Genomic DNA, 26,619 nt, shown 5'->3' with positions numbered 1-26,619 from the left:
AAGTACAAACTATTAGATTTGTTAAGTGCATCCTAGGCTAAAGTGCTTTATTTCATTTGTACACTTAGTCATGTTACAACTACAAACTTTAATTTTGTGTGACAGACCAACACAAAGTCATGCATAATTATGATGTGGATAGAAAATAAGAACGTAAATCTCAAGAGTGTACATGCATTTCCCCTTTTGTCTGAGACCTCCAAATAAAATCCAGAATCTACATTTCTTTTCCTGTAAATATTTTAATCTCAGTATAAATGAAGGTGCTCTGTAAAGACCCCCGAGTTTTGCTAGAGAACATAAGTGATATGTGATGACGACCAAAAAACATCAATTGGGTAAAGTTGGAGTACTGTATTTAAGAATTATGGTATAAAACATTATCCTAGGTCCTGAACATCAGGAGCCCTGTTGAAATCATCATCTAAACATGGAATGTGCCTAATTCATTGCAAATCTAAAAAAAAACATGGCTGTTCACCCAGACTTACAGAACAAGGAAGGAGAATGTCAATCAAAGCAGATGCTAATAGTGCCATGCTAACAATCATCTAATTGTCCAGACCTAAATCTGAGGATATTTGTTTGGGCTTGAAAAATTAAATTCCTGTTCAGAGATACTCTCCATCTGATCTGACTGATCATAAGCTATAAGAAGAATGAGAAAAACTTCCCTGCCTTCAATATACAAAGCTGGTAAAGACATACCATAAAGATGTGTTGCTTTGACTGAGTAAAAGATTGCTCTCCAAAGGAATGACTCAGGGAATGGGCTAAAACATACTCATGAAACAATTTTTTGGGGGGGATTTCAGTTTTTCTTCTTTAAATTGAAACCCATGTATCATTTTCCTTCCACTTCACAAGTATGAACTACTTCATGCTGGTCTATCACATAAAATTCCAATAGCTTGTGATGAAGTCTGGCACTGTAAAAAGGAGGAACTGTGGGAGAGTCAAAGAGGCAGAAATACTCTATAAGACACTGTTTTCTGTCTCCATACATGGCAAAACTTTTGAGTTCTGCAAACTGTTGATGATTTTTTTAGTATTATTTTTACTGCAGTCATTTAAACCCTAGGCCTTCTGAGGAATATGAATTATGCTTAATGTGTGTGTCAAGAGCAATAACTACCTACTACACTTTGTGTACCACATAAACAAAAGACAGCATGCTTCATCAACTATTTAATGCCTAACCACAGTGTGGTTTTCCTGTGTGTCAAGATCATTTTCATTTGATGCTGGTAAAGCCATCTGTTGCAGTCAGAAAACTGGTGTCCTTGCCTTTGGTATGTAAGACATGGTTCCTTTTGCTTCCACAGGACTACAATGACGAGATCAGGCAAGAGCAGCTGAGAGAGTTATCCCTGCTGAACGGATCAGACGAGTCGAGCAGAGGGAGGAGCACACAGGGGAGGAGCCTAAGGACAACGACAACAACAGCATCCACAATGTAAGGTGGCAACTTAGATTTGAACTGAAATAAATCGTTGAATAAAGCTGATGGGTGTTATATGTGAAATCTGTATTTCCCAATCACTATTATGATAAGTAAAAAACAGATAAGGTATATGTCTGGACTTAATTCAGAATGTAAACTGGTGTAAGTAGAAATTCAAAGAATGGATTCGAAGAAAACGCGGCCATCAAGTCCATCAGATATGAGCAACTTTAATCTACTGTTGCACCAGGTCACAATCTATCTTTAATCATTTACAAAATCTGGCTTTTTACCGTAACCACAGAGGAAAAGATTACGCTCAGTGCTTCACTATAACCGTAATTTGAACTTGGGTCACATCAAGTCAGAGGAACAAGTTGGTAAAATTACAATATTACTTTAAACCTAAATCTAAATCATTTTGGGCTCAACTATATATATTGTCAATATTAAGTTACACCTTTAGTTGTGTTGTTTGTAGATGTCTGCTTATGAAGACTGCAGAGCAGCAGGTCACTTTTTTTTTTTCAATGTTTTTCCCATGTGTCAGAATTTCCTTTTGCTTTCGGGGGCCAGAGAATATTTCACATTGTCTTGCCTACCGCAAGCAACTGTGGTGTTGAGAGACAATACTTTTTTATTGCCATGTAATTTGCATGAATATGTAAATACGGGCATATTCTTTCCCTAAATGTGTGCATACTTGCTCATGTAAATAAAATTGCGCGAGAGCTTGGCAGCACAATTTCAGAAGCAGAATTTCCTCTGCTGCTCCAGAAATATAGCTGTTTTCTAGAACACCTTCAAAAACAGGTCTTGAGTTTAAATTAGATTTATATTAAGTGAAGAGAAAGAGGGGAGACACATGGCTGTTCAGACCCACAGAAGGCGTATGAATATTTGTTAATCCTCTGACATTTATCAGCCGTAATGCGGCACGCTGTAAAATTCAATGCTCTTATGGATATTCTGGAGCTCAGCAGGATGTTGTGAACGAGGTACATTTCAATAACAAAACACAAAGTATCCACCTTCATGGTGAATTTTCAGATTAATTGGTTCTGTAGATTTTCTTTCCCGTATTTCAATTCAATTTCCACCGAGTTTCCTCGAGGGAGTTAGAGTTAAGTGTTAAAAAAAGGCACTCCCCCCCACCCCCCATTACTTTTTTTTTTAATACCTTAATCATTCACGGTAGACAGAAATCTCTTCTCTTCCATGTCTCCAGAGTTTGGGGATCTAAGCGGCACCAGAAAAAAAAAAAAAAAGCATTTGATTGACTTCGCCATATATTCAGCTACCTGCATGAAACACCTTTAAAGCAATTTGTCCGTAATCCACCTGAGCCGTGGCAGTCCCTCAGGAGAACGCGGGCACATTGTGCCATGACAGCATGGCCTGATTCAAGCAGTAGCTAAATCCAGCACAAACCACGGGCTGCTCCCGATTCAAAAAAACATCCCCACCACTTCCCTACCATGATTTTCTCCTCAGACTGTAACGATAAGCAATTTTTCAAAGCTCCATGAAAAATATGCCACCAGAAATTCTGCTTTTGAGTATTTGTATTTTGGCTCCCAGTGCACTGCTACCTAGAGGAGGATGTGCCAGAGGGAAGGAAGGTGTTCTATCCCACCTACGGGAGAACGTTAAAAAGTGAGTTAACAATGCTACATCCTTAGCGGTGCAGCAGTGTCTCTGTGGAGCAATTGCTGGACAGTCACACAGTTATTAAAGAAACAATATGGCCTAAATTCCTCTTGATTGCCCCGGACCTCTGGCCTCTCTGCTGGCGCATGCAGTAATGCTGTTTATACCTGTGTGCCTGCAGCCTGAGGCAGGTGTTCTTGTACAAACAAAAAGGTACTGCTCAGTCTTACTGAAAGAATGGTGTTTCTCAGTCACATTTCGTGTAAGTAAAAACAAAATAAAGATACTAAAGAGTTCTCTGATGATTGTAAAACTTACCTCAGTAGTTGTTTTTTTTTTCCCCCAGTTTATTTTACCTAGGGTTAAGAATGTTACATTCAGGCTATGCGTATGCCAAGATAAGAGATTTATTTCTGTCTTAATTCTACTTTCTTGCAAAAATAACTCCACCTTTGACAACAACAAAAAAAAAATGCTGTGAGGCAAGATTCTGAGTATATGCTTTTTTGTGTGTGTGTGCTTGTCTGTTTGTGCAGGGGCCACGGAGGTGCAAGCAGAAGAGCAGCAACACCACGAGGGACAGCCGCAGCCACACACAGCAAACTTCCCAAAACCGCTCTGATGAGGGACTTGCAAGCTCCAAGGGCCAGGGGGGCAGCAGCAAACGCCGGATACAGGCCCCCACTGTTAGCAGTCACACATGAATCATATGATGACTATGTAAGTCCAATCCTCTTTACTCAAATGCAGAAAGTCTCTCTGGTGGAAATTTGACTCAATCAGAAATGCTCTAATCCACTTCGATGTGCTCTGAATGAGTGTGGCTTTTTATGAATGCGCATCCTTCGACGTGAGTTTGCAAAAAATAAAAAATAAAGCAATAAGAAATTATCCCTTATTTTAGTTAACATATTTTACTGTGTAAATTGCATACTCCAAAATTATTGTGGATAATCCAAAAGATGCACATAAATTTTTTTGCAGCAGTAAAAGTCTGAAGTTCCAAGGATTCCAACTCAGACGTTGATGTATGAATGCACGGTTGTTGCAAACTAATTGTGGGAGCTGGCCTTTGCACACACGCATGCATGCACACGCACACGCACACGCGCACCCACACACAACTTGCAACTAAAAAGTGATTCAGCTTTGCAAAACTGAAAGTACTGAACTAAGCTGAAGCTTACTCCATAAACCACAGATTTTGCTTCATAGTACCAATCTTTGATCATATTATGTATCTTATGGCATACTGCATATGATAAATAAGATAAGAACTATTCTGTGATACCACTTTTTGAACCCTGAAAAGGGAAATGAAACATTTTGGAAATTTGCTAATATGCATTCCACTGAGACGTTGGCTACAATGTGAAAAACATGTTACTGGTTCCAGTTCACCTTTCGTAAGCTTTCAGATCATACAGTCATTAAGAGTTTGGATAGTAGGTGATTGGTGGAATAGAAGAAGTGTCTAATGCTTATAAAACAGTAATCCTATATGTTACATGTTAGGAGCATCTAATAATATGGCATTTATTTACTACCAAGTCCCAGATCTAAATTACCACATAGGTCGGTTGTCAATATTTAATATCATCACACTTAAAATAATGGCCTAAGTTGTTTTTCATAAAAGTGATTTTGGCAGAAAAAAAGAGACCTAGGCCATTATTTTACAAAGTTGACAATAGTCTGTAATTATATTTATGAGTATATCCCAAAGCTTTTATACAAAACTCATAGGAGATAAGACAATAAATGCTCCAATCTTATTCAAAGTGAGTGAGCCTGATTTAGAGAGCATGATTGATGTTTTAACATTCTGCAATCAACTTTAAACCAATTTATTTAGAAAGCACCTTAAAAGCGACCAGTTTGACTTAAGTGCCATACAGCAAACAAAGCAAAACAATGCAAGAGCAAAAATTAGAAGAAATGGTAACACTTTATTTGAAGGGGGGGTGAATAAGACTGTCATGACACTGTCATAAACATGACATAACACATGTCATGAACATGAATAAGCCTTCATGAATATTTATGACTGTTGTCATAAAGCGTCATTCGGTAAATTATGACACTTTTAATACGAAGTTGACATTATTCAAAATGTCTTTATTATGACAACTTGACATTAACCAGGAAATCATTACTGATATAAATTTGTTATAAAAGTATTACTGATTGCACTTTAAAAATTAGGTAACTTTATGTTATTAAAGGTAAAGTTTAAACAGTAATGATTTCTTAGTTAATGTCAAGTTGTCATAACAAAGACATTTTGAATAATGTCAACTTCGTATTAAAAGTGTCATAATTTACCGAATGACACTTTATGACAACAGTCATTAATATTCATGGAGGCTTATTCATGTTCATGACATGTGTTATGTCATGTTTATGACAGTGTCATGACAGTCTTATTCACCCCCCTTCAAATAAAGTGTTACCGAAGAAATAGTTAAAAACTAATGCACAAAAAATTACATTAAGAGTCTTTGTTTTCATACATTTAGTTATTTGTGGTTCTCCTAATTGGAGCACGGTTTAAATCTTTTTGCTTTATTTGACCTGCACCTAAACTTTAAACAGAGAAAGAATAGCAAAAGAAAGGATCATTTAAAATAAACCACACACAAATATTTTTTTTCCCTTGCTACACATTGGATACTATCAGAATCCAACAAAAATAGTAACATTGCGTTTCAGTGCTTTGCATCCAAACAAGAAGATTCAAACTCATTTATCAGAAATAAACAATAACACCAAAATGATGAAAATGTGCAGAAGCATAAGGCACTGGTGTGTTAGTGCAATACAAAAAAGTACAATAAATAGTATTTCAAACAGACAGCTACAGGAATGTTGCAGAGCTGAGTTAGAAGAACACATCAATCAATACAAACAAACAGCATGAACAAATAAAAAGAGATATGTGAAATATTGTTTGATCAGGGACTAACAAGACACATCAATCCATTTTCTTCACTTGCTTCATCTTATTCAACAGCTGGAGGGCTGGTGCTTATGTCAGCCATCAATGAGATGAGGACAGTGTACCACCTAAACAAGTTGCTGACACACACACACAAAAAAGTCATTTAGAGTTGTCAGTTAACCTCAACGTGGCTGTTTTAGACAGAGGAAAGGATCCGGAGTACTGCTGAGAAAAATGCACCACACACACAAAAAGACCCAACTGAAATCATCCTGGTTTTTAAATTCTAAGCACAATTATATTAAAGGGGGGGATTTAAGTGAAGTTGACTTTTTTAAAACTGTATATCATTTTATTACCTTGTTAAAAACATTGCTTTGATTATTTTATGCAACAGGGCGCATTTACATATATGTGCTGTTCAAAATGATTATTCAATAAGAGTCCCTTATTAATGAAGTGAAATTAAAAACATGCCTAAAAGGCCTGAAAGAACTTTGTGTGCAACAGAATCCCCTACTATTTTTTACTGTTTAGATCAAAGTAACATGTCTCTCAGTATGTCAGTGCACATGGACAGAAAAGGCGTTGTGTGACTGCAGCCTAACAGAAGTCAAGTGAGTCATCACATGCATTGAAAAAACTGTTTCAATTGAGAGCGAAGAAAAAGCTATTTATGACTGAGTACAAAGTAGCAGATTCTGACTAAATCAAGAAAACAATGAAGGTATTTGCTATGAACTTCAGATACACCAGTGGAACTTTAAGAGTTACAGCTTTGCATAGCATCTGTAACTTGACTGGCAAGCACCTTTTCACAAGACATGAATTTTGTATTTGCATTTGCATTTACTTTGTCTGAGCTATTTTTCCCAGTGCCTAATAGAAGGGAGGGAAACTATGTTGGTCTCCAGAGTGGAAACCTAAATATTCACAGCTAGGATACATCTGTTTAGCAAATGAAATTTACAAAACAGCAGTATTATTCTTTAGGAATTAAATAAGCATATTGGTTAGAAGAATAAATCCCATACATTGTGGAAGGTGCCACTAAAGTTCTCCCAAAGGTAGCAGTATGTGCAAGAAGACACAAATCCATGAAGCCCTCGGCGGTAAATAGTTGCACCACTAAAATGCAAAAAGAAAGATCTTGATTAGCTGTCTGCAAAATCTCTCTGGGTTTCCATGTTGAAAAATTATGCAAGGCCAAAACTGAAAACAAGCTTGTCCTGAGATCTGAGGGATCTTTCAAGGTCATTTTACAAAGAGAACACCAGAAGTAAGCTCCAAGTTTCATCCAGATGAAAAAAGGCAACACTTTTACCAGTCTATTTCCTCAGCGCTTTCCTGCAAAGGAAAAAAAAAAACCCAGAAAGAACCCATGTGTGCAGGCAGTTGAAGATTGGGCTGTCTGCATGGGGAAATGCACAAGCGTAGACTCATTACCAAACCAAATTGAGTCCTGATGCAGAGCCTGTGTATTTCTGAGGAGCGAAAAAGCGAAGCATTTCTTCTCTTTGTAATTGGAGGTCGGGAAGGAGGCTGGAAGCAGGGAAACGAGGGGATTAAAGAAAGATGAGTTTGTCCTGAACATTCCCTTCTCTCATATCTCACTTTGCTGTTTTTTTTTTTTTTTTTACTACATTAAATAATTACATTTGAGCGTGTTTCAAGATTGTAACAGGACCATTTTTAACAAAGACCTGATTTAGCTTAATTTTTTATTCACCAAAGTTATTGAATCCTGCAATGCGCAACTTTGGCATGGTTTCCCTTTTCCACCTAGTGCTTTCCTTTAGGAAAATATTATGTGCATGAGCATTATGTAGTGTCTCTAGAGGATATTCACTGGTGGATTTTTGTCAAACTGTCAATCTGCTTTATAAAGGTGATACTCAGAAAAAGTCTGAAACTGTTCCTAATTGAGTGCGTTATTGATTTAAAACTCTGAAGGAAAATTTTAGGAAGCTGGCTGTTATCATGTATCAGTGTTTGCGTTGTGGAGTTTGTGATCTCAGTGTTTTCCTTTTAATATCCTGCCACAAATCCGACTTTACTGGATCCTTTACAGCAATACTTTGTTTACTCCGTTCCTCCTGGAGCGCAGCACTTTGTGAAATGATTCTTGTAGTTTCTTTTTTTCCCCTCGACTAATCCCCGGGAGACTATAAAACCAGCTGAGAATTGATCCCACTAAGCACCGTCTGTGTAGTCAGAAATTAATATAGCTTATTCTTCTGAGCCACCATTCATTTCCAGTGCTGTGAAAACCACACATTGGTTTTCACAGCACTGGAAACCAATGTGATTCACATTCACTCACATTTAGTTTAAGACAACATGTTTCATGGTTACAATGTGCTATTGCTTTCTGCTGTATTTTTTTGTCAGCTCCGTATAATCCACTCTGCTGTTGTTTTCAATAAGGCAATGCTTTTCATTAATAGATATTCAAAGAAAAACACAACAATTTAGAGTGCAATTACTCTTGAACTGAAAAATATGCCTTTGACATCATATTTGCAAACACTCCTCCTGTGCTGCTTCTCTGATCGCCTGCATCTAATTCAACATTTCATGACTTTTTTTTTTTCACTAATCCATCTTTAAAACTAAAGACTACATGACTTTCTATGGCAAACGCATATCTGATTTACCTTAACGTAATTATAGAAATATTATGTCCTTGTTTTGCAGTGTGACTATTTGAAAATTGTGTGGTTCTCTTAAAAGCTTGTGGGCAGCCAGTCTTACCTGCAGTACTTAACTCTTTTCATGACTTCATTTGGTATAAATCAAGATGAGCGTCTCCCGGTGGATTAAGCTAACGGCTAGCCCAAAAGCAAACTTCCTTAGGTAGGACATAGTGCAGCACCACTTATCTTCTGGAGTTTAAAGTGTCATTTTGTTTCACATTCACAATATATATGTATATATACACACACACACACATATGGATTCTTTTGCTTGCTGTTGTACTTACTGACTGTATGACAGATTTATGTTTCCATAATGTTTTTAGCATTTTTTCATACCTTCGTGTGACAGGGAAACTCTGGAGACTGTAGTGATAAATGGACTCTGTCATGCTGTCATTGAAGTTAAAGCCAGTGCAGTGACAGTAAATGTTATTCTACCTTTTAAAGGACTGCAACACTTCTGAAGTGGGTTGTCTTCATTCGGGGATCGGAACGGATAATTATAATTTGGCATCACATCTCTGCCCTAACACAATAATACTACTACTACTAATAATAATAATAATAATAATATTGTGGGACAATTGATGTTAAACTTTTTCTGACTTGTGTCCTAATTATCTAATTATATCGCTACAGGTATAAACAACGTTTAAAAGCTAAAAATTCTTAATTCTTAGTGAGTTTAAAATAAAGTAGCTCTTTTTTTTGTTTATTGGAGACACCCATCGTATTTAAAAATCATAAATAAGTATACAAAGTTCAAACTGATTAGTATTTTTTTCTCCTGTTTGTCCGTAATTGTTTATTAGTGAAATGCTAATATTCCCCGGGCCCTGCCCAGAATTGGCTGAGGATTATTATCTAGTTACTTGGGTTGGATGCTACAATTATTATTATCCTAACTATCACTGCTGCATGGTGATGCGTATTGCTTCTGCTGAAGATTTAGGGTTTTCTGGGTTTATTTTATCTTTATTGAGTCTTTCAATAATGGTGTTGCCATTATGTGTTGTTCATAATGTAAAGTGTCCTAGAGTCTTTAAAGTTGCTGATTAAAAAAAAAAAAAGTGCTGTTATTAATAGTATAGAATAAAATAGAAACAGCCTTAAAAATTGTAATTGGGGCCTGACATAGCAATACATAGGGAGGGGAGGGATTTACCACAACTAGCTTCTGCTGGTTCCGAATTATGACACAAGTCCCATGTCAATGACAGAAAAGTTGGATAAAATGTGACATGACCATTCAGAATGCAGACACGAAACTATCAGTATGTGATTTAGTACCACATTTGGATGTGGCACAAAATGAGATTTTTTGGAGGTGAAAAAAATTCAGAGTGCTTTGAAAACGTCAGATACGTGTCACCTGTGGGCAAAAAAAATCTGATTTGGGTTGCGTTTGTCTGCTGTGTGAACAAGATATCAGTCTTTGCTCCAAGTGTCTGAAAATTTGTTCAGAACTGAAAAAGCAATGCAATAATTGTCTGTTAATGCCAGTGTGATGAAATAATTATACAACTTAAAAAAATAAGCTTTGTAACTAGTCATCTGATTACCAAAAAAATCTTTCCTTTATCCCAGTGTAATAGAGTGCATCAAGAATATTTTCTTGGCACACTTATTCTGATAGATTTCTTAGATTTTGAACAACAAAATTGTCTCTGTACTGTATTCTTAGAATATTTAATGAATCCATCCATTATATTCTGTATATCCGGGCTTGAGTTGCGGGGGCAGCAGCCTTAGTAGAGAGGCTTCCCTCTCCCCAGTGACTTGGACCAGATCCTCCAGGGGAAAATTTAATGTGTCTCTTAATAGATAAATGTAAGTTTTTTCTTTTCTTTTTTGCTAATTGGCATAGAATTATTATTTTTTTTCTATTTAGCTCTTCAGAATAATGAAGATTACAATGTTCTTGCTGAGACAGCTGCCATTAGATGTTGGCCTAAGGTTTGCATACTGCATTAGGCTGCAGCTGATGTGTTAACATTACCACTGCTAGCTATTGTTTAGTGGCAGTTTAAAGAGCCATTAGTGAAACAAATGGCACTCGTTCTCCGGGAAGCATCGAGACAAACACTGTGAGTAACTCAAAGTGAAAAGTGTGAAAGGAAAGCTGGGAGCAGATAAAAGATGTGATTGATGCTTTTCAGGATGGACCAGGACCATGGCCTTAGCTCAGTGTTAAAGATCAAATCCCTTCTGGATCAAATGGTATCCCTTAATGTCAGAACTGATGATGAAGGAGAGGATTTGAAGTGTTATACAGCTTTCAGTAACAGACAGCAAGTACAAACAGATAGCAAGAATTGAAACTTTACAGGATGGTTTTTAATCCTGAACCATGAGACAGAATCATAGCTATGGAGCAAATGCTCTTAGTGTCATTAAGCACCGAGCTTTAGGAGGATTTTAAGAAAAAGAGAAAAGAAAAGCGACACTCTTTTAAGATGAAAACAAAATCTCAAACATAAAAGATTAAGAAGGTCATTTATTGAAAGTGAGCAAGTGAAATGTCTGGGTTTAACGCCTACTCTCTGTAATTACGTTATATAACAATGGGTTACTGCTGAGTAATCATTTGTTATATTAACTATGGTAATTTTCCATCCAGAACTCATTCGTTTAATAAAACAGGTGCATGCAGCACACATGCTCACTGAGTTATTTAAAATAACATAAAAAGTCTCCAGTAGAATACATAATGAGCTCGGATGCACCGTTAGGAATTGGCACCGTCTGCGGTGGGAAATTAAATAGCCCGTTAGTAATTTAAATACAAACATTTAACACCAACTTGCCTGATTTGTTTGGTTTCCATATCAGTTTCATTAACACCAACTATCAATCATTATTTACTTAATGTCACTAAAGTAAACAAAGTCTGGTATTAGAATAACTGTATGGTGAATATGAACACCAGACATTACTTGGGTAATCTTCAGAAATCTCTTGTGCGGTTTTAAGGATGTTGTCCTTAGTCTTTGTGTACAATTATTTTATCAAATATAATGTCTGGCAATGAGACAGAGATAATCAGCCAAAGATCCTTGGTCGCCCTAGTCACTCACAACCAAGCCTCATCAATGGTTGAGATAAATGCTTTTGTTTTGCACTTCAATGCTGCAAAGTCATGTTTTGCTTTTTCTTCACATCTCCACAATTCTCAGTGACACGTCTCTTCTCCTTGTCCCACTGTGAACCGTCCAAACCCTTGGCCAGACAAACCAGCTGCTCCCTCCTGCTCAGAGTGACCTCCAGGCCAGTGCTGAATGGCTGTCACAGAATTTAGAATAGAATAGAATAGAATAGAATAGAATAGAATAGAATAGAATAGAATAGAATAGAATAGAACCTTTGTTGTCCATCATATTCAACATTCAATAGAAAAACTGGACTGTGAGAACAGCATGTTAAGAGATATAGTCCAGTTCATGGAGAGATAAGATCCTTACCACAGTAATGCGCTCTTAATTTTTTCTGGTGCTTGTTTAATTGATGGGTATAATTGGTTTAGGAAATGCATGTATAATTTCAACTTTCATTTTTCTTCTTCTCCTAAAATCTTTCCATAAACATCACATATGAAAACTACAAGAAATGCACCTTTTATTGTGTTAGAAAAAGACAACCAACTACAACATCAGAATTATGCAGAATCTCCTCAGTTCTTCAATTTTTTTTGTAATTACACCTATTCAAAAGGGAAGCAGGAATTCAATCTGCAGTTATTGTGAAAGATTACGACACTAATTATACAAATTTTTGTATGTATATTAAAATAGTTCAATGTAACTTATCAACTGTTACATTTGCATAAGATTATTAAAACAAACAAAAAAAAGGATTCAAAATCAAACCAATTCTTTCAGTTCCACACTATATGAGCAGCAACAAAAGGTGAAAAACACCATCTTTTCACAGAAACAAAAGCCAGCAAATCTAATTTTAAACCGCCGTTCAGTTACGCATAGTGGGCTTTGGAAGGCACCTCCCTATGAAGATCAGTCACTGTCAGGGGACATACAGGTTGTCAATTGATAATGAAGCACAGTGCTAAGGGCCTTTAGGTTCTCGCTGTCCTAATTACACCGAGCGAGGACTCCACTCTTGTGTTAACATTTGATTTATGTCCTCTGCTGTGTTAAAAAGCACTAGAGTTAATTGTTTTTACAGATGAGTGTCAAACTGGAGGAATCAAGCCTCATTAATTAGAGGCTGGCCTGTTTACAGATAATACCCTCTTGAAGCTGAATGCATGTTACGCATGAAAGCAATACTGGGGTCAGCGAAAAGAGATAAGCTGAGGAAGAGATTAACAAATGATTCTGTTTCCTTTGACTCTTGACAGGCCAGACAATACTCGTCCACAAAGATGCCTTTCGTTGTCGCTGTTGCAGTAAAGCTCCCATCTTTACAGATGGAAATGTAATATTCAACTAAACATATAGAATATATGTGACAAAATACCATCTGTATGACATGCCATAGCACATGTCTCCTGAGTGTCTAGTTCTAGAATGACAATATGATAATGGGAGTCTGATGTAAAACAGAAACAGACCTGTATCCGTAAAGCAGCATGCAGCAAATAGCCTAGGCCAGAAATCAGAAATCAAACCATGGAGCGCTGCACTGAGGATTGTAGCTTCTCCTCTACCACCAAGCCATTTGGTCTGGCAGTACCTTAAGCCTTGTTTGCAAAACTTTTGAGCCAAACGGGTTGGTGGGGGGAGTGTCTCAGGCAGGACATTTTTGAAACACATGGGAAATTATACATACACGCTCATTTCATTTGAATATTATTGAAAAGCCCATTTATTTCAGGAACTTTATCACTAAGTGAAATACACTTTATAGATTAATTACACACATATGTTTGAAAGGCTTTATTTTTGCTAATTATTCCGATTTTCCACTTAGAGGTAATGAAAGCATGACATTTATGATTAGAATAATAATTAGGCCAATTAGAAAACACATTTTTATTCCAGAAATGTGAGCTTAATGAAAGGTATATTTAATACCTCCTTAAATGCTATTTTCAAAATGTACTTTTAATCTGGCTACTGGACCTTATCTGAATGCATACTCCAATTTATTGAATATGACCGAACTCATGTGCTGCAGGCACATATATCTATTTAGCTGTAGGTATTGTAGTGACCTCTATCCTCTGTATATATTACACTGACTTTTCACATCTTAGGTAGGAATTATATACATGCAGCAAATTGCACCTGCTGTTGTGATAGTTATACAAGGCATTCATATTTGCCAAGTTAAGCTGTTATATGAGGCTGTAGATAATAAAATAAGAGCCATTTGCTCTTCTTTAACAGCCACGTCTGCCACAAGAGCCGACTCTCCGAAGAGTCGAAACTTCCCATCACTGGCTGATTCACAGTTTGTGTTCAAACTTTGGGCAAAAGCTAAATGTATTATTGCATTTTCTTAAGATTTGTTTTTTTTTTTTTTTTAAATAATAAGCACTATTCTTAAAATGTTATTGTGCAACATACATCCTTGGTCATGCATTGTTACAGTAATATTACAACTACGTAATATTTATGTATTTACAGCAAAAAATTATTCTCAGACTAATTTTGTCTGGATTTATTTTTTGATCTTCTGGCATACAGTTGACAATGAGACATCAGACAGCATGTCTCAATCAATCACATTGCAATATTTAATCAAAAGATGTGACTCAGCTGGAACCTTTGGAGATAACTTTATCAATACCTTCCTCATGGGGAGCTGAGGTGCTTCACAGATCTTCCCAGTTGAAGAAAAAAGTAAATTAGGTCGTCGCATGTTTAGAATAAAATTTCCAAAATTACCAACAGGTAGAAAACCTGTGGATGTGTGTCTGTGTTACCATGAATTTGACTTGTAATAAAGAAAACTTTGGTCACTAAACCAAGAAAAGCAATGCCTAAATGCAGTCCATTTTTGGGTTATATGACTTTGTATGAATAACAGGGGGGAAAAAAGGGAAAAGAAAATGGAAGATTTATTTTTATAACCCATTATTTCTCCAAAATTAATCCACTAACTGCTTTACAGTCGTGGTTCAGTATAGCCAATTCCCGTATGGGATAGCTCACAAAATGTTTAATTACTGAGATATGTGGGTTTCTGACTCTGCTATTGTTGGGAGAGACTCGTGCAGGAACGGGAGAAATAGAGGATCCCCTGAACAACTTAATCCCTGACATAATCCCTAACTTTAATTTAGTCAAATTCATGTTCGCACAAATAAAGCCACACAGAAAGCGGAGCGCTTTGAATCAGTATTACTCAACGGGAGACGAGCCTGTGTACAAGCGCAGTAAATGTAATTTCTTTTATGTCACCACCACAGATGTCCCTCACGCTGATGTCTCTTCTTTTGTGTCCCAAACCTTAAAAAAAAAAGAAAAGAGAAAGACAAACTCAACACTGAAAGCTGTACTGTTTCTGTATTGCTACAGACAGAAATGGAAGGTCTTGTCTGCATCCGGCGCCGCATCTGGCACAACATTTTATTGACACATTAAAAGCAATTGATTTTTTTTTTTTTTTTTTTTTTAAGGGAAATGATTCTTGTATATCTTACAGTGGAGCTTTATTTTAAATAGCAAGTTCAGAAAAGGATTAGAGGAAATTAGATCATGATGAAAAAGAAACAAGAACACTTTAGATTCTTCCAAATCTCTCTTAATGAGCAAAATCCAACACTTTAAATAAGAAAACAATAGCTGACTATACTGCTCTGCACACACCGTGGCCTCACATCATTTTCAACTTGGGTTGTTTGGTATGCTGAGACTGATTATTCCCATTCTCATGAATAAATCATTTGACAGAATATTATGTGGAGTTGCTTTCTTTTAGATATGTTCTCATGAAAGAGTAGGTTTTCTCTCTGAGTTAAAAAATAAGAATACGATGAAGTCTTACATGTTTCTCCCAACATTTTTTAAATATGATTTTTTTGTTTTGTTCAAATGTAGAGGCATTGCCAAAATGTTTGTGTTTATCATAGAAATGAGAAAAATGAAAGTTTTTTGGGGAATATTTCTCCTACAATCTGTGATGTTTAGAACAGGAAAAGGTGATTAAAAAAACCTTCATTTTGCACTTTGTGTAGCAAAGACTTGTGAACTCTGTTATGACTTAAGGATCATTATTTTTTTGTTGTAAACACATCCCCTTTGCACTTTCATATTTAAAAATCAATGCCACACAGTTTGAGAATTGTGTAGTTAATTGTATCTCTTGTTTGCTGCAAGATAAACTCACAGCATGATCAACCCAAACCTCATCTCCAGCTGTCAGACTCTTTTTGAACCACATCCAACCCAAACAATCATATTTCTACAATGGTTTATCTGCAAAAATCTTGCAAGATTTTTTCTGTCTTCCGTGTAAAATCGCAATAATAGCTTCTGTAAATGACAATGCAGAGAAATCTGATGTCATGTCGACTTAGACAAATTTTCCTATCTTACTGAGGAAGCAAAGGCTGGAGCACCTTAACCTAAACTTTTCTGTCTTTCTGTGGTTATCAATTAGTTATGTCATTGACTTCACCTCTGACTCCTGTTAAAAGGAAGTTGTTTCTTTCCACTTTTACCACACCCTTGCTCAGAAGAAGGAATTGCTACAAAGTCATTGACCAGATTTTATTGAAATGGCTTACTAGATAAATAGCTGGAAATGTGTACCGTAATTAACTGAATTTGACTATATAACATATTATAATTGTGGTCAAATTGGACTGGTAGTATCTGAACTTGAATCTGAGCTTATACTAATGAATTAGATTGATTTGACTGCATGCTGCATAATGTGATTTGAAGCTGTTTTCTTGTAAAATACCTTGAGTTGATTTTTTGTTTTGAATTGGTGCTCGAAAATAAATTAAATAAAGCAGAGCTGACCTTCCTAGTCAACTTTCCTTCTTAAGACATAACTGATAACTATGAACAGGAAACCACATAATGCGGTAAGTAATTTAAATAGCAACTTTAACTGATACATGAAATTGTAAATTTAAATATTTTTTTGTTTGAAAGTCTCTCAGTGAAGACGGTTGGGAAATGTTGAGGTGAGCTTTCTGGAGTTGTGGCTGCTGTATGGTTCCACTGCAGTCTCAGGACACCTGGGGCCATCTGGCATCTGTTCACTTGTCACTGAATTAAAATCCATTTTGGGGAACATTACAAGATGTTCTCTGAAATATGCTCTGTATTCAAGTCATATGAATGGCATTACATAAAATGTATTCATTCAAAATACAGTAGCATGAAATAATTCATATCTCAGAATGTAACAGCTACTGCATTTTGCAGGTTCATGGTCAGGCTTTTGAAATTTAAATATGTAAAACTGCAACTGTAAATCAGCAATGAAACAGAAAAAAGTGAGAAACATACACACAATCGTATTGATACATTTACGTGTCAATTTTATGAAAGAACAATATTCCCTTTTTATCACACGGAAATGTTTCAGATGATTTAAACTAATTTGAATGTCAGACATTCAGAGGTGCCGGAGTGCTTCAGGTTAGAAATTGATGGCTGAGCGTTTTCTTAAAGACTTTGTGTTAAAACGTAAATTTAAAGGCCTGAAGCAGCAAAGCAGCCACCACCATCAATCTGTCAGCTGGTATAATTTTCTTTTTCTGAAAACTTGTTAACTTTGCAACCGGTGTAACAGGACACAAACTTTCCAAAATATGGGATGATCAAGTTGTATTTTAGCAAATGTGAGTGTGGCCACTGTGTTCCTTGATTAATTAATGAATCAATTTGAAAACTGCTTTTTTTTTTTTCTTGGGTTATCTTTATCTGATGTTAAAATTTGTTTCAGGATCTGAAACAACTAAGATTGGAAAAACCAAAGACAGAAGAAAACTGCAAGGGCTAAATATTGAAATAAAAAAAATAAAACAATTTAAAAAAAGAAATCCAAATACTCAGTGTTAATGTCTACTGAGAAAAGGTTCGATTTGCAGAATCTGCCACCATGTGCATCCTGGCATCTTTCTCAGAGTTTCAGCTGGTATATCAAGCTTTTCAAAACCAAGTTTGGCTGCGTTTTCTCACTCTTCATCCTCTGGGTCTTTCCTCAACACTCTGAAGGTTTTGGGATGCAGTAATGAGCCACCTCCAGCCAACCTTCATGACGGTTTAATAACGACTCACAGATGGAGATCTTACAGTTGTAATGTTTTGCTTGTTTGAGGCAGGGAAAGATGTAGGCAGTCACGAAATAATGCAGTTTTGTGTGTTTTAATAATAAAAAGAGAAATGTACAGGTCTTGCATGAGGAAAATGGGAAAAGGAGCACGAGCATGGAAACAAGCAAAGGAATGGAACAGAAGAATCCAGCAATGAACAATGAAAAATCAGGAGCTGAAGCTCTGTGGCAGGGATAAACTAATCAGAGGAAATATGGTGCAGCTGTGGCAAGGAGAAAGGGAAACTGAGGCAGGAGGACTAATAATGCAGACGGAGATGAACCAAGACTTAAAGGACATAGTAACCAACAAGGAAAAAGCTTTACAATAATCTAAGAAAAATAAATTCAAATGTAGAAGGATGACCTAAGTATGGCAAGACCTAACAGGCGTACATAAGCAACAAAGAAATGGTCAAAACACAAAGAAAACTAGCACGCAAGGATCGCAACAAGAGTATCCTTACTTTTCTTTTTTTTTTTTTTAAATCACAATTCTGTTGAACTGAGCAGCTGTTTACTCAGATGTTTGAGTAATATTCAGTAATTGGTAAATTAGTTTCAGCTCATTATAGTTTCACCCCATTTCTCAGTTGTTTTCTCCTCTAAGATATTTACACATATGGCTCGCAACATGTAGATCACTGCATCAAGTTTTCTTTCATAAATCTTGTCTGTTTTCTTTTTAATGTTTGTTTTGTTTTGCTGAGATGGGACATTTCAACTTGAAAATATTATAAGACATCTTTGAAGTTCTAACTAATAGAAAATCTGAAAGGAACCAAAGTGTGGAAAGGATGTGAAATTGCATTTTCCAGATTTAGTGGTGCCTGTGTGGGAGAATTTCTACCCAATCCACGAGAAAGACGTCAACTAGGCACTCACATCGCCTCGTAAAACTTAATTACTCACAGCACATAGTCGTAACTGAAAGTATCTCTGCAGAGTTTATTAACACTCATCCACTGGACAGTAAAACTAAACAGCTCTTTTAAAGTGGATTTTATGAGTAAATCAATAGAAATTGGAAAAATGAGAAGTCCAAAAATAGGATTGTGAAGCATCTCGGCTAGTTTTCCTGGTTGAAATTACACTTGATTCAGCACCACCAATAAAACCATAATATCCTATCAGTAGGATCTTATGAGCTAAAAATTATACTAATTATGATATATTAAACATTTAAAAAAAAACAGTTGCATAATACACAAACAGAAGTTCAAACTCCAGATTTTTGTAACACAGTAATGTATTTCTGTTCATGTTTCTTTTCTTATGTAGTTATCTCAAGTGAAGATATTTGGCTAAATATCTGAGCGTAGGCGGTTGTTGCTGTGTGCACCGTGTGGTGTAGTCAGTTTTCTTCTTGCTGAACATTACCAGCTGCTGCCTGGTCTTTTTACCTGTATTAAAGTAACTATGGACACAGAAAAAAATTATCAGCAACCCTGGTTTTATCAAATCTCTGTACCCCTGCTGGTATTACGACCCCGTTTGGCCAACGGGGCATCGCATAGTTTTCCCTTTAACGTTTCACAAGATTGAACCAAACAGAGAAAAGAAACTTTGGCCATTCCTCTTTCCACAATCTGTCTAAATCATCCAGAGGCCAAGGTTCTCTCGTGCAGTCTGCTCTTCAGCTCTTCCCAACATGTTTTCTATTAGCCTTAGGTCTGGGGACTGTGATGGTCACTGAAGAAGGTTATTTTTTTGTGAACCTTCTCTGTGTTGTTTTGCCAATTTGTTTTGATTCACCATCCAACTAAAATGCTCAGTAATGACTCATTTATTCTCTTAGTTTCCTTGGTTGCATACATTCTAACAATGACATTTGTAATAGAGGAAAAAACCTCTGCCACATACATCCTCCACCATACTTTACAGTGTATGTCAGTTTTTCTAAGCACATATTCATCCATTTTTAAAGCTTGGTATACTGAATCAAAGCACAAAACTCCACTTAAAGTGCAAACTTGGATTAACAAATGCTTCCTTTCACTTGTAATGATGGTGCAAAGAGTAATCTCAAACACATGGTTGCTATGTGGATACCCTTTAATGGTTGTTATGGAGGTTTGCTGACCCAAATATGCAACTCTTTGCTGTAGTTATCCAGCAGTGACCTTTGGAGATTTTCCTTGTTACTACCCTTACTGTCGTATTACTGTGTGGTTGCAAGATAAATATGGGTCCTCATCTATTCTAGTGGCAAGTACTGAAAGAAAATGTACTCTTTCTCTTTTCTTATATATATCCCTAGGGGATATATATATATAAGAAAAGAGTCACATCATGGATTACCAATTAAAAGTTCCCAATAACTTTGGTCAACTTACAAAAGTAAAGCAGAAATACAGGAAATGCTACAGTTACATGTATGCCTTTAAGCTGATTTTTACAAGTACAAACAATTGTGCCACCAGTGAGTTTGTTCAAAAACTCTTCTCTAGCTAATTTGGCTTCTTTTCTTTCTCTTCTACTGAAATATGCTCAAATTAAAAGTTGCATGTTGATAAAAAAAAAAATTATAATGCGATATGATACAGCACTGAAAGATTTATTTTTAAGGATTTTTACACTTCTTTACCAAAAATCCATATCTGTAGGTCTAAACTTTCAAGATCCGGTTTGAGCCTCAGAAATTGCTCATTAGGCTCCAAAAGTGAGGCATGTTCTTTCGTCAGCTTTAATCAATAATTGCTGTTGGGCATTACAGACTGAAAGGAATGCCTTTTCCCATGTAGCTCAGTATGGCTTGTATTGTGTATTCATCTTTACATAGCTGCACTGGACAGGAATGAGGAAACATGTCAGCTTTAATATTTATTCCTTCTTTTCTTGCAGGGCTATGAAGACGGATATGATGAAGAATATGAAGATGAGACTTATGAAGCCTATGATGAAAACTACAGCACTCAGACAAAGAGGTGATCTTTACAGACATGCACAACTGCCAAAACACAGATATCTGGAGCATTTGTAAAGATACAAAAGTTTTGAATTCAAGTATCAATTTGGAGGCTATTGTTTCACCGAAGAAAAAAAAAATCTAATTAAAGGCTGCAGTTTTCTAAATTTTGTTCGAATAATTCTCTAAGCCCAACAGCACATATTTTAGTACCTGAATAAGACGTGACAAAAAGTAGTAAAATTACATACACAGAAGCTGTGGCATCCACCTCCAATAGCCATTAAAAGCACATCATTGAACAACAGGAGGAGTTCAAATGTATCAGTAAATCCCACAATCTCCACGGTGTTGTTGAAAATCCCCACTGGAGCACCAAATGTGTATTAACTCACAGATGCGAACAGTCCTAAACAAATGCTTTATTTACACCTCTTCAGGCAAGTTTCTAAACATTACAGAGCCCGTCTGTTGTTGGATTAATGAGCTGTCCCACAGAGTAAAAGCTACACATTTATGAGCTGCTTTTAAAGGTCGGCAACTTCAGATGAAAAACTCTTTGTTCACGGTTGAGTGATACTGACAGTTTAGATGAGGATTGATATACAGGGTGAGTATTTTATAAACTGTTGATTCCTGAATTGTTGGTTTATGTACAGTGGCTAACAAATGTGTTAATGCACAAAGTGAAGCATCACTGTGAAATGAAATGAAAATGGTACACTGCTTTTTGTTACTAAAAACAAATATGTGAGCAAATGTACAGCAATATTTTATAACACGACATAGTCATGTGTTGGAGTGGTCAAGTCAATATCCAGGCCTAAATCTAATTGAGAATTCAATGGAGTTAAAAAAGTATTGTATTTTTTCCCAAAATGTTGTCGTAACTCTTACTGTCCGAGCATCTTCGTAGAGTCATTGTCAAGTTGTGATGCTGTGGGCACACATTCAAATCTTCTGTAGCAGTGGGTCAGGTAACCAATTCTTAGAAGCCTCACACTGTATACACTATTTTATAACTCTTACATGGCTGTCACGTATGCTAATGGCTCAATATTGAAGCAACAGAGACTATATTTCACAGTAGCGTACTAAACGACACCATCAATTGTTGAAAAGCACTGCTAATCCACCTCATGGCCGTATGGTTGGAAAGCCAGGCAGAGACGTGTTGTAGTGGCGAACATGATCCTTGCTCATTATGATCAATGGAAGAGATGGTTTGAACTTCCTCTTTCTCTCTTTGGCCTTGATCTATATCCATGAATCCTCTGTTTCAACTCTTGTGGTCGTAAAAGAGGTCTTATTTGAGCTTTGGCGATGACAATCAGGCGCTCCCAATTGTAAACGAAACCAAGAAAAACAACGTTGTTGCCATGGTTATGCATCACAGCACATGCCAGAAAATAAAAAGAATAGGAGCAAGACTCTTTCCAGCTGCACAGCATCCAAAGCCAGAGGGAATAATTGTCCGAAAACACAATGTCTCAACCAATGAAAGATGAACAAAAGTCTCCAAAATGAACAAATCCAACATGATGCCACCATTAAAGGCACGATTCTAGATCCCTAATCAAAAATAATTCCTGACGCTTGCCCAACCTGTCAGAGTTTAAGCAATTTGGCATAGAAAGAAACTGTAAAACAATTCAGTGTAGCTTTATGAAGCCAATAGAGACTTAAACGAACTAACAAATGAACAAATTTAGCATGCTTCATAATTCCAAATGTCTATTAGGCCTTGGACAAATTGGAAGATCAAAGTTCAAGTGGGATGAATAATTTGCAGATATATATGTTTCTTATTTTTGTTTGTTTTTGTGCATTATTTATACATTAAAGTGCATCCTTTATCCTGAATGTTTTTCTTTGTTTGTGTGTTTATTATAGCATTTCAGAATATTATGAACATGGACACGGAACCAGTGATGAATCATACAACAGCTATGGTAAGTGTGGCTTACTTGCTGTTAAAAAGAAGTTTGTTTCATGAACTATAGTCACTCTCACCCTTTTCTTCTGACAAGGACCCGATGTAGAGTATTTAATTTGGACAAAGTTCAATAAAACCCATTGTTAAAGCTGAAAAAGGGGGTTGATTATTTGATTAGCCCATCAATAAAAATCATTCTGCCACTTTGAGGCTGATTAATTGAGTTCTTTATCGAGTAAACTTTGCCCACTGTGTAGCACATTCTTAGATTTATCAAGACCAATCATAAAATTAAAGTACAATTTAGCTGCTATTCTCAATACTTGCTCTGGGAAAAGTCTAATGCTAGGCCTGGCAATATATTTGGAATTAGCACATTTTCCTTGTCGAGGAGGAAAAAAGCTATTGTAATTTTCCACTATTATTTCAGGTAATTAGCTATATTCACAAGCACAATGTAGGATGCTACAAACATTCTGGCAGTTTCTGCAGCCCGAACAGCTGCTACACTGTTATTAAAACCAACCAAGAGACAAAGAAACAAGCCCTGCAGCCCACTTCCTGACCCAGGGAGCCGCTCCTCTACGCATCACCCCTCCTACGATACCTCACTGCAAGCTGTATTTAACTAAAACTGTGAAACTGTGGATGTTCCAGTAGAAGTTCATGAGGCTACAAGCTGTTTTTCCTTTTGGGTGTTTTGCCCTTAAAGGCTATTTTATTTTTTTATTATTATTTTTTTTTTCCATAGAGCTAACCTTTGTTGTGTGTATATGAATCATTCTTGGATGCTTCTGCAAACTACATGATCTTTAAACTTCTTCAAGTCCAAACACATGTTTTTCTAGAATACCATATTTGAAACTGCGGCAATAGAAACTTTAATTTTTATCTTATGCTAGAGTCAGAAAACTTAAAATAAATCTTCAAAGTACAAAAAAAACAACAACAAAAAAACAGATAAATTATAATGAATCTATTCACTGGTTTTTAATGTTAAAACATGTTTTTTCTGGAACCAAAAAACGTTTGGAGATCCAACCCCTCCCCAAAAGCTTAGGACATAGCAGAGAGTAAACAGCCAAAGTGAGATAACACAAAGTGTTGTTTGTGAGCATAAAGTTTGTATGATAATGATAATTAGCTGTAACAGTTTAGTTTTTTCTACATCTGGAAAAAACTTGGGCCAATATTGATATCCAATATTAATACTGCCGATAACCAATATTTACCAATATTGTGTGTGTGCGTGTGTGCATGTGCGTGTGCGTGTGTGTGTGTGTGTGTGTGTGTGAATATGTGCACTGATGTCTGAGTTTGCTGTTTCCAATGTAACTTCATCACTCTTTGACAACCTGTGGCCACCTTTTCAATTTTCTTTTTCTGTCATTTTTCCCCACAAATAGAATAGAAATAGCAGCACGGTGACAAGCAATGAAATAATTTTCCCATTTTTCTTTTATCATATATTTCACATTTTTTAACACGGAGCTGAATTTGCCTGTTGTGATCTACGGGCCTAAATACCGTTGGGAAAATAAAAGATCTATTAATGTTGAATTTATGCCCTACGAGTATAAAATATTATTTGAATTCCATTTGCAAGGTCTAATGGAATCAGTGGTTCACTGGTTGTCGTTGTCTTTTTGCAGGTTCAGTTATTTTCAGCACAATGAATTTAAGCACTGGGGTGTTGAGGTCAGACCAAAGTAAAACCAAGCAGCCAATAATTTGATTTTCTGCTTCATAAACACTCTTACTTGGAAACAGTGCAGTGTGCCATAGCAAAGGTGGCCAACTTTATGTAATTTGCCTTTAAGGAAGGAGTCTCTGACAGTCTAATCTCAGTACTGGTCCAGTAGAGGAAAAAACGGTTATGACAGTAATTTCCTGCTGTGAGAGAATCCTGTATTTCCCAGAAAGTAATTTATTTTCTTTGCTGAAATATTTTATGAGACGACAGTTCACTACATATGTGCACCATATGTTTTGAGAGATTTAGTTTTCACAGAAGTGAATGTGGTATATTCCCACAGAAGAAGAGTGGACAAGCCCCAGACCCATTCTCAAAGCTCCAGCGTTACGCCTGACAAGAGGAGGCTACAGAAAACATCCCTATGGTAGATACTGAAGGTGCTCCAGATTTGTGACCTCCACTTCTCTTTTGAAACCTTTTTTCAACTTTTTAAAAAAAAACAACAAAAGAAAGAAATGTTGTAACTTTCCCTATCTCATCATCAAATTTTAAAATAAAAATAAAAAAAGACATGATCGATAATATTCTGATGTGTGAATAAAATCATACACAATCAAGTCTCTTTTCTACTTTTAAACATACTCACCCATGTACAAGATGATTGTTCTTAAATTAGCTCTTTAATTTAACTCAATTGTCCCTATTGCTGAAATTTCACTATTTTGACAGACTTGTTCGTATAAAGTATGTGTGTGATTGTAACAGATTGGTTTCCATTTATTGGCTTCATTGTAGTTATTACAAGCCAAACCCCCCCACCCCCACCCCTACTCTTTTCATTGAATTAGACGTAGTCATGCAGTCGTTGCGAAAGCTGTGACTCCAACCTCCTATGTTTTAGTAGGCCATCGTTTTTGTTCTGCTTGTGTGTCAGCATCATTAAAATGTTAAGAGTCGGGAGTTGATAAGCAAAAAAAAAAAAAAAATTCACAAAGGATGTGAAAAATCCCATTTTGGCCAGTCAATTGTTCCAACATTGACACAAATAAAACAAGCAGTTGCCCAGGAGGACGGGGGTAAAAGTAACAACACCAAAAGACAAATTTTTCATAATGACACAGAACATATTGTTATGTGAAGAAAAGCACAGGTGTCACCTGTTTCACTGGAACATAAGGTGTTGCTCTCTCTTATTATCGTTTGATGACACTAATTGGGAACATATTCAGTGATAATCATGTTAGGAAAATGAAGTGTTTCATCAAATATTTCCAAAAGTCCTTTGTAGAATGCAAACATAACAGAAATAGCTTCACAATGCATGCATGCGTCAATGCGTTAATTATCCATTTTGTAATTACCTCGCAACGAATCCCACAGCTGCACCTCCAGTTTCCGACTTCTTTATTACTTTCAACTAGACTTTGTAAGTCAGCTATTAAATCCGTGCAGTGCAGGTAGCCATCTGCCTTCATGGTGTTGCTGTCAGTGTGAGAGCTTCTAAATGGACAGTAAACATGCATTCCCACAAATAAATAAACAACAAGATCTGCGCGTACTGCTGCAGTTTCCACCACGGCATCCCCACTTGAGAGTAATAAACAGTGGAGTGTTTTGTTTCCACCAGTCTGGCCCCGTACGGATTAATTCGTTAGACCACAGTAGAGTTATTTGACATTTAACTGATTGTTATAGAATTTGGCTGACTCTGTCCATTTTAGTTATCTCAGACTTTTCCTATCTCCTCTATTCACATTCTATATTCTATAAATTAAAATACCCCAATTCAAAATAAGATACATTAACTGAAGAAGAAGATATGGAAAAAGGAAGTCCATACAACATGTGTGTCAATCATAGGATTTATCACTATCACAAAGTTATGTTTTATTTTAATCATCCAGTCCTAAATAGTACTTTCTTTTGCCATCATTTACAACAGTTGACTTCTTTTTACAGAAACAGATGCACTTTCAATATTCCAATTGTCATGTAAATAACCACAGTAGTTATTTACATTGGCATTAAGTAATCAAACTTCAGATTGTAGCACAATTTAAGATGTTTTTGACCAGTGTAGAGACAGTTTATTGTAAGATTAAGTGACA

The 26,619-nt window shown here is 36.3% G+C and overlaps 1 protein-coding gene across 2 annotated transcripts in view; it reads left to right on the top strand.

The window, feature by feature from the left end:
* Positions 1-26,402, top strand: part of khdrbs2 (KH domain containing, RNA binding, signal transduction associated 2) — an 83,909-nt gene extending 57,507 nt beyond the window's left edge. The window contains exons 5-10 of one of the 2 annotated variants that reach the window (XM_088013229.1): positions 1,326-1,456; positions 3,026-3,100; positions 3,631-3,814; positions 20,816-20,898; positions 22,773-22,831; positions 24,852-26,402. In XM_088013229.1, the coding sequence (XP_087869355.1) occupies positions 1,326-1,456; positions 3,026-3,100; positions 3,631-3,814; positions 20,816-20,898; positions 22,773-22,831; positions 24,852-24,946 (627 nt within the window). In that variant the 3' untranslated portion in view covers positions 24,947-26,402. The remainder of the gene's footprint in view (positions 1-1,325; positions 1,457-3,025; positions 3,101-3,630; positions 3,815-20,815; positions 20,899-22,772; positions 22,832-24,851) is intronic. The other variant, XM_088013230.1, reaches the window with a different exon arrangement.
* Positions 26,403-26,619: the final 217 nt, after the last annotated feature.

Source organism: Poecilia mexicana, unplaced genomic scaffold, assembly GCF_051168715.1.
Source record: "Poecilia mexicana isolate PSO_F unplaced genomic scaffold, ASM5116871v1 scaffold_15, whole genome shotgun sequence".
NCBI lineage: Eukaryota > Metazoa > Chordata > Actinopteri > Cyprinodontiformes > Poeciliidae > Poecilia > Poecilia mexicana.
The sequence above is the reverse complement of the archived record's forward strand: the minus strand, read 5'-3'. Positions and strand labels throughout refer to the sequence as shown.